Source organism: Entamoeba dispar, genomic scaffold (genome assembly GCF_000209125.1).
Source record: "Entamoeba dispar SAW760 scf_1105229459143 genomic scaffold, whole genome shotgun sequence".
In the NCBI taxonomy this organism is placed as follows: Eukaryota; Evosea; order Mastigamoebida; family Endamoebidae; genus Entamoeba; species Entamoeba dispar.
Genome location: NW_001853545.1, coordinates 41963 through 50149, shown reverse-complemented (window position 1 = coordinate 50149; position 8187 = coordinate 41963). Strand labels below are relative to the sequence as shown.

The 8187-nt window shown below is 22.8% G+C and overlaps 4 protein-coding genes across 4 annotated transcripts, besides 17 other annotated features; 2 read left to right on the top strand and 2 right to left on the bottom strand.

Annotated features, from left to right (window-relative positions):
* Positions 1–2: 2 nt before the first annotated feature.
* Positions 3–120: a microsatellite.
* A 30-nt stretch (positions 121–150) lies between these two features.
* Positions 151–300: a microsatellite.
* A 1-nt stretch (position 301) lies between these two features.
* Positions 302–428: a microsatellite.
* A 4-nt stretch (positions 429–432) lies between these two features.
* Positions 433–474: a sequence feature (AT_rich).
* Positions 475–496: 22 nt separating this feature from the next.
* Positions 497–683: a microsatellite.
* Positions 684–724: 41 nt separating this feature from the next.
* Positions 725–898: a microsatellite.
* Position 899: 1 nt separating this feature from the next.
* Positions 900–973: a microsatellite.
* Positions 900–1027: a microsatellite.
* A 12-nt stretch (positions 1028–1039) lies between these two features.
* Positions 1040–1207: a microsatellite.
* Positions 1208–1315: 108 nt separating this feature from the next.
* Positions 1316–1496: a microsatellite.
* Positions 1497–2101: 605 nt separating this feature from the next.
* Positions 2102–2129: a sequence feature (AT_rich).
* Positions 2130–2436: 307 nt separating this feature from the next.
* Positions 2437–2465: a sequence feature (AT_rich).
* A 123-nt stretch (positions 2466–2588) lies between these two features.
* Positions 2589–3263, top strand: EDI_244450 (uncharacterized protein; the record flags this gene model as incomplete). Its single annotated transcript, XM_001735457.1, has 1 exon — positions 2589–3263. The coding sequence occupies one exon, from the start codon at positions 2589–2591 to the stop codon at positions 3261–3263; it is 675 nt and encodes a 224-aa protein (XP_001735509.1).
* Positions 3264–3326: 63 nt separating this feature from the next.
* EDI_244440 (uncharacterized protein) lies at positions 3327–4571 on the bottom strand (the record flags this gene model as incomplete). The annotated part of the gene is made up of 1 exon (XM_001735456.1): positions 3327–4571. One exon carries the CDS (start codon positions 4569–4571, stop codon positions 3327–3329), a length of 1245 nt encoding a protein of 414 aa, XP_001735508.1.
* Positions 3859–4038: a microsatellite.
* Positions 4572–4715: 144 nt separating the features above from the next.
* Positions 4716–4736: a sequence feature (AT_rich).
* Positions 4737–4783: 47 nt separating this feature from the next.
* EDI_244430 (importin subunit alpha-3, putative) lies at positions 4784–6229 on the top strand (the record flags this gene model as incomplete). Its single annotated transcript, XM_001735455.1, has 1 exon — positions 4784–6229. One exon carries the CDS (start codon positions 4784–4786, stop codon positions 6227–6229), a length of 1446 nt encoding a protein of 481 aa, XP_001735507.1.
* A 180-nt stretch (positions 6230–6409) lies between these two features.
* Positions 6410–6486: a sequence feature (AT_rich).
* A 100-nt stretch (positions 6487–6586) lies between these two features.
* Positions 6587–6736: a sequence feature (AT_rich).
* Positions 6737–7106: 370 nt separating this feature from the next.
* On the bottom strand, positions 7107–7829 carry EDI_244420 (14-3-3 protein; the record flags this gene model as incomplete). Its single annotated transcript, XM_001735454.1, has 1 exon — positions 7107–7829. One exon carries the CDS (start codon positions 7827–7829, stop codon positions 7107–7109), a length of 723 nt encoding a protein of 240 aa, XP_001735506.1.
* Positions 7830–7892: 63 nt separating this feature from the next.
* Positions 7893–8015: a microsatellite.
* Between the last annotated feature and the right edge of the window lie 172 nt (positions 8016–8187).

Below are 8187 nucleotides of genomic sequence, written 5' to 3'. Positions count from 1 at the left end.
TGTTTATTATATTTTATTTTTTTATTTCTTTTTCTATCTATTTTTTATTATTTTTATTTATTATATATATTTCTTTTATTCTTATTCTGTTATTATTTATATTTTTTATTTATTTTATTTATTCGATTGTTTAATAAAAAATATATTCAATTTTATTATTTGTTTATTATTATTATTTATTTTTATTTATATATTAATTTGATTAATATATTTGTATTATATCATTTTTATATTTATTATTATTTATATTTTGTATTATTATTTATTATTATTATCATTTTTATTTTTATTTATCATTTTGTATTATATTATTCAATATTTTATGAATTTAATATTCATTATGAAATCATTTATTAATTATTTCATTTTATAATGATATATTAATTAAATTATTTTGTTATATCATATTGATTATTTAATATTTATTAATAGAATTTAATGATATAAGATTAATATAATAGATATAAATAAAATGATGAATATTGAAACAATCATTTAAAATCAAAAATAAATAATAAGAAATAAGAATATAATATAAAGAATAAAGAATAAAGAAAAGAAAGATAATAAAAGAAATAAATAATAAATATAAATCAAATGATAATAATAAAAACAAATAATAAATAAATGATAAATAAATAAGAATAATCAAAAATATAATAATAATAAAAATTAAAATTAAATCAAATCAAAACAATCAAAACAAGAAATGAAAATATGAATCAAATGAAAATAAATAAAATAGAAAAATAAGAAATAAAGAAGAATAATAAGAATAAAGAAGAATAATAAGAAAGAAAAGAAATATAAATAATATTAATAATAAATTAAAATAAGAAATGAAAATACAATAATAATAATAAATAATAAAAATATGAAAGAATAAAGATAATAATAATATAAAATGATGATATTAAAGAAATTATTAAAATATAAAATAATGATAAAAGAAAACAATAAAATATAAAATAAATTCATTTTAATTTAAATCATTTAAATAATTAAATAATAAAATTATTTTATAATAATGAAATATTTCATAAATATAATAAAAATGAACAAACAAATGAATAGAGAAAAATAAATAAAAGAATAATAAATAATAAATTAAAATAATCAATATACTAAAAAGAAAAAAAGAGAATAAATAATATATATAAATAAAAATTATAAAAATAAAAATGAATAAAATAATTTCATAAATAAAATAATGTTAAATAATTTGCATCAATAAATTAAACACTTTTTTATTTCATATTTCTAATTTCTATAATAAAAAATACATCCATTATATCATCACTCTTTTCATCATTTATTATCTCATTTTGAATTATTCTTTTTTATCTTCTTTCATTTTATAATCTCAACTTTCTACTTTTATTCTTTTCATCTTCTTCTACTTCTTATTTTCACTTTTTTCTTTTATATCATTCTTTCTCTTCATTTTTCTCTTATTTGCTTTTTTTGTTACCTGTTATTTTTATTGTACTTTATTTATATTTGGTCATTTACTTGGTTATTTAATAATGATAAAGTTTTTATTTATTCTTCAAAACAATAATAACTGAATAAGTTTATTTCTTTAAGTATTATTTATACTTACAATGTTGAGTATTGGGTAATTGTATAATTTTATTTTATCTTTTATAACGAGTTTAGTCCAATATTTTATTTGGTATAAGACTGTCTCTTTGTGTAATTATTTACTAATTTCATATTTTATTACTTCAATTACATTATTTTTTATGAGTTAATCAGTTATTAAAAAGGTCATCAAAAACACAGTACTGTATTATTCTTTTTGTGTATGTCTAGTTATGCTTTTGATATTCAGTACTCTTTACCATTTTAGTAATTTTAATTTGTTAAATTAAATCTTTTGGTACTTTTTATCTTAATATTATCTTCTAAATAAGTTTGTGAATTTATATTGTCACTCTTTTTTATTAATCTTTTTTTGTTGCTTTAACAAAACAATTCATCTTTATTTTATTCTAATAAACCTATGAATTAAGTAATGGTATAAATCTTCTAATGGATTTATTTTGATTTGACAGTTAGAGTAGATTCTGTTTGAAAGATAAAGTACTTTTTAGTTATGTTAAAATAATATGAATTTTATTATAATTGAAATCATTAACAGAAATTCTAATTATTGATATTGCACATTATACCCAAAGCCAATGAATAGTATTCATAAATAAGTCAACTAAATTAAGGAATACTCATAAATACTTGAATAATTAAAATAAGAGAACATAACTAAAGAAAAATGAGAGGATTTAAGATACTCAATTCATTGTTCAAACAAGAAAGTAATTGAATAAAAATGATTTAAGAGCTACATTGAAATAACAAAGCTGTTGTTTTAAATAAGTTTAATTAACTTCTTTTTTAGTTGTAGAAACAAAATCAGAGTAAGTTCAGTAAATGAAGAATATTTTTTATTATTTTATATTAATTTTGAATATACAGAAATTTGGTAATTTATTTTTAACTATAATTACGTGGAACCACTCTTTGAATAATAAACAAAATTGTATAGAAAGGTCACTAAAAGAAAATCTAAGAAATCAGCATTAGGTCAAATGGAAGGAAAGACAAAAGAAGAATTGAAAATGGATATGGTCAGCGAAAAATTAGGTAAATATTTGTTACAAGGATGGACTATGTTAGGTAGTTGTTGTGTACAACATCCAACTGTTCCTTTAATGAGAGAAAGAGGAGGAAAGAAATGTATTTGTGTACTTTGTGATGATAAGTATTATGTTGAAGACGGTAATAACTTGTTAGTGTATCTTATAAAAGGACAAGACAATGAGGTTATTCCAGAGGAAAACAAAATTACTTTAAATGAGAAAATTCCAGAAGAAAAGAAGGAGCCTATTCACCAGCTCAAAGAATATACAAGTGAAAGTGATGAAGATGATGACGATGAAGAAGAAATTGCATTAATGATGGCAATTGAAAAACAAAAAGAGCAACAAATAGGAAGAGGAAAAAAGAAAGAAGGAATTGATTCTTACCAAAGAAAAGGAGAAAATATTGTTTCTGATACAGTAAAAGATGTTAGAAAGACTCCTCTCAAGTTATCTACTTCAACAAATACAAGTAACTCAAAAGATATTCAAATAAGTATCCTTGAACGTAAAATTGATGAGTTAATTAAAGAAATTGAAGTTACTAGTCCAAAGAATGCTGATTTGATAAGTTCAATGTCTGTTGCAATTCAACAACTTAAACAAACCATTTCTTCCCTTTAATATTATATTTTATTGAGTTGTGAAAAACTAGTGAAAGAGATAAAGATTTATTAAATTTACTTTTTACTCCACTTCAATTTGGTTTGAGTCTCCAAGAGTGAAGTATTGAGGAGAGAGAAATCTACCAGCAGAATTATTATTAGAAAATGCTCTACAAACAAAAAGACCTTTATCATTTGGTTCTAAAGGAATATGAATTGTATTATCATTCATTCCTTTAGTGTCTTTGTAGTGTATGTATTTTCTTCCAAGAGGACCATCAACAGTATATAATCCAACCCAACTAACTTGATCAATTGGTCCTTGTGATAAATAAACAATAAGTTCTTCATTTTGTTTAGAAACAATCATTTTAACTGGATTTACATCAATTTGGTTCAACGTAATTGAGGCTAATTGATCTGAATCAAAATATTGTAGGTCATACTCTCCATATTCAAGATTTAATTTCCATACAAAAGAAATACTTTTTCCTATTTCCCTTTTGTCTTTAACTAAATTCTCATTGTATCTATCAACAACTTGTAAGAAATTATTTTTGAATCGTTCACTTCTATCGAAATTTGCAGTAATAATACAATTATTTCCATTGATATTTATTTGAATTTCATATTTTAATTCTTTTCTGATCAATTCTTTGACTTCCTTTTGTTCTGTTTCATTATTATTTTCTGTTTCTGTTTCATTATTATTTTCTGTTTCTGTTTTATTACTACTTTCTGTTTTATTACTACTTTCTGTTTCTGATTTTCTTGTTTCATCCTTTTCGTTATTTAACTTGTTTTCTTGTGAACTAGTTAAAACAACTTCTTGTTCTTCCATATTACTTTGTGTAATTGTTTTTTCTAAATCATCTTCTTTCTTTTCAGTTTTATTAATATTTTCTTCTTCCTTTTCAGTTTTAGTAATACTTTCTTCTTCTTTTCGAGGTTGAGGTGATAGTGACATTAATTTATTTTTTGCTAGTTGATGTTCTATTGTGTTACCATCACCTACGTCATGAGTATTGTTACTGTCTGCTTTATTAGGAGTTTCTTTATGTTCTACTTCTTTGTGCTCTTGTTGCTGATTGTTTTCCTCTTCTTTTTCTTTTTGTAGTTTTATTAATTCAGTAATAGTATTCTCTAAATTTCTTTGACAGAGTTGATAAGTGTGTTCAATATCAGCCTTTTGAAGTTTTGGAAATACAGTATATAACTGGTTAAGATTACTACAGTACTGTTCTAGTAATTCTGTTCTTTGGGATGGTGTCAAACAATTTACCACTGAAGGGTGAAGAGCTAAACGAGGTTCTAATTTATTAGCCATTTGATTTATTCTATCTTATAATTTCAAGTTCTTGCTTAATTCTCCAATAAATATGATGAGGTTTTTTTCTGTCCTTTCACAATGAATGATTTTTGTTTTGACTTTAAATATCTATAAAAGAAATTAATTTAACTTAACTAAACCATTTTTTAAAATAATATTATTGTGTAATATAAAGCAAAAAAATAGTAAAAAAACTATAAATAAGTTCAATGAATATTCGTGGTATTTGCAGGAGTGAAGATGAACTAAAAAGACGACAAAAGAATTTAAACCAACTCAGAACAAAAAGGAGGGACCACTTTCTTCAACAAAGAAGACAAGAAGACACGGAAGAGACATTTATTGAACCTTCAAACTATTTTGAATATCTTCATGAATGCAAAACACGATTAACTAATCCTCAAACACTAATATCAGATAAAATAAAAACTGTTATTAATCTAAGGAAGTGTGTTAGTTCAAAGCAATATATTCCAATCCAAGAAATGATTGAGTGTAATACATTTTCTATTTTGTTAAAATGTATGACTGAAGAACAAAGTGATGATATAAAATATCAAATAGCATGGTTTTTCACAAACTTAGCAGTTTCATTAGATTCTGAAACATCAGATCTTATTGTTCATTTAGGAGTAATAAAAGTATTATTACATTGTGGGTTAACAACTCAAAGAATTGAAAATTCTGTTCAATGTTTGTGGGGGGCTACAAATTATATTATTGATAGTAATGAATGCAAAGAAATAGCTTCAGCAAATGGAATTTTTACATTGTTAAATAGAGTAATTACAAATGATATTAATAATGTTCATGCATATTGGTCATTATCTTCTTTATTACGTACTCCAGATTGTATTACACCTGAATTACTTAATAATTTTGTTCAATATATTGCTTATGGGCTATCAAGTAATAATGATTCTATTATCGTTCATTGTATTCGTTGTGTATTTTATATTGGAAGAAATAAAACAGGATTGATTAAAATGTTTAACTCTTCAATTTTTATTCGATGTTTTTATTTAGCTTCTTCAAATAATCAATCAATTAAACAGTCTTCATTTAAATTTATTCAATGGGTTTCTTCTTCAAATGACGTTGAATTTATTCGGTTATTTGATATAACAATCATTATTCCTTATTTTATAGATTTATTAAAAGAAATTCCTCTTTCTTGGTACCATCGAATTATTATGTTCACTTTTAGTAATTTAGCATTAACTAATGACAAATACATTGATCAGTTCATCGATAGTGGTACTTATTATCTTGCTATTCAAATTATTATAAATTCAAATGTACCAGAAGAAGCTTTAGTTAGAAAAGAGTGTTTTTTGTTTATTTTTTATTCAGTTCAACAGCATTATATACCATTATTAGATCATTTAATACAAAATGATTTTATTATATCCATTTTTAGTAAAATCAAATGGACTGATAGTGAACTTGTAGCACAATCAATTTCAGCTGCTGATATTCTTATTCATAATGAATCACAACTTTATCAATTTATTGACCAATTTAGAGAAATTGGTTTTGATAAACGATTACAAGAAATAACAGAAAGTTCTGATAATGAAGATCTAGTAGATAGGGCAAGTACATTATTATTAGAATATTTTGATGGAGAAGAACGCGACGAATTATCATTATGATCCGATTTATTTAAAATAGATTGTCTATCGATTAATTGATAATAATTTAAATCTTATTTTTTGTTTGATGTTTTTAGAAAATAAAGAAATGTAAAAGGTTATTTGTAAAATAAATAGAATGGAAGTAATTATAAATTTGTTGCTTTAAATTAAAATGTTATTAATCACAGAGGTACTTTGTAATATAATAATATATGTAATGAATGATTTATTAAATAATTAAATAATTCAATAAAAATATTCATATTTATTTTATACACCTACTCCTAATTTATATTACAAAATAGTACTGGTGTATTGTTATTACATTTTAATTGAACAAAATGTATTCACCATTAAAGATGGAATAAAGAAGAGTTAATATAATTATAGATTCTTTAAATTTACTATGTTGTAATAGATTAAAATATAATTATTGAGAAATTATTTTTATAATCTAATTTTAATTATAATTATTTTAAAATAATACTTTATTGATTCTTACAAAAAAAAATTTGATTTATTTTTGTGTCGTGTTATGTTTTAATATTTCTATTATTCTTATAACATAACAAATTCCATCTTGTTAGTTATAAAAAATTATTGAGTGAATGTGACATTCCAAAACCAAATACATTAATTTGATTTTCATTTTATTTAGTATCTGTTTATAATAAAGGGAATATTGTTACAAAGCCAGAAGTTATTGGTGAGATATAAACGTCATATGCGATACGAAGATTTTAAGTAAGACAACCTAAATGAATACAAATTTATTAACTTTTTTACTTGTAAAAAAATTACAAACTACTCTTTTTCTTTTAAAATTAAAAAGTAATTACTTTTGATAAGAAGAGACAATAACATGAAAACAAAAAATATGAACCAGAAAAATAAATTATTCTTCATCAGCAGTGTCTGAAGTCCAAAGAGTTAAGTTATCTCTTAAGAGTTGCATAATAAGAGTAGAATCCTTATAAGATGATTCTGGTACTTCATCAAGTTTAGCAATAGAATCATCAAATGCTTGTTTAGCAAGTTGGCAGGCTTTGTCAGCATCATTCATAATTTCATAATAGAAAACAGAGAAATTAAGAGCAAGACCAAGTCTAATTGGATGAGTTGGAGCAAGATCAGCATTAGAAATTTCTGTAGCTTCAGTATAAGCAGCAAGAGATTTGTCAGCAACTTCTTGTCTCTTTTCATCTACAGTAAATTCAGCATAATATCTATAATAATCACCTTCCATCTTCTTATAAAAGACTTTGCTTTCAGAAGTAGAAGCATTTGGAAGAAGGTTTTCTTTAATTACTTTAAGAACATCATCACAATATTTAGCAAGTTCATCTTCAATTTTAGCTCTATATCCCTTAATGATTTCAACGTGTTTATCATTTCCTTTAGCTTGTTCTTTTTGTTCGAGAGAAGTAATAATTCTCCATGAAGCTCTTCTTGATCCAATAACATTCTTATAAGCAACTGAAAGAAGATTTCTTTCTTCAACTGATAATTCAGTATTAAGAGCAGCAACTTGTTTCATGTATTGAACCATTTCATCATATCTTTCACTTTGTTCAGCAAGTTTAGAAAGGAAGACACAATCTTCACGTGATTCAGCCATTTTTATTTCTATTTGTTTATTATCAGTTCCTCCTTAAAAAGTTCAGGGTTGACACGTTGTTCGTTCTTTTTTTTTTTTTTTTCTTCACTATTTTTTACTTCTTTATTGGTTTTTTTTTCAGATTTTTTTATAATTTATTTTTAATAGTTTATTCATTATCTCTTTTAGTATTTATTCTTCCTTTTTCAGTTCATGATATTTTTAGAATTATTTCTTTTATGAGCCAATCTGAAAATACACCAAATTTATCTCTCTTCATTTATTTTTAGGATTTTTTAGATTTTTTTTAATTATTCATTTCTAATGTATTTTTGTGGGTTTTTCCAATAAACTTCAAAAACAGTGACACTTTTTGATG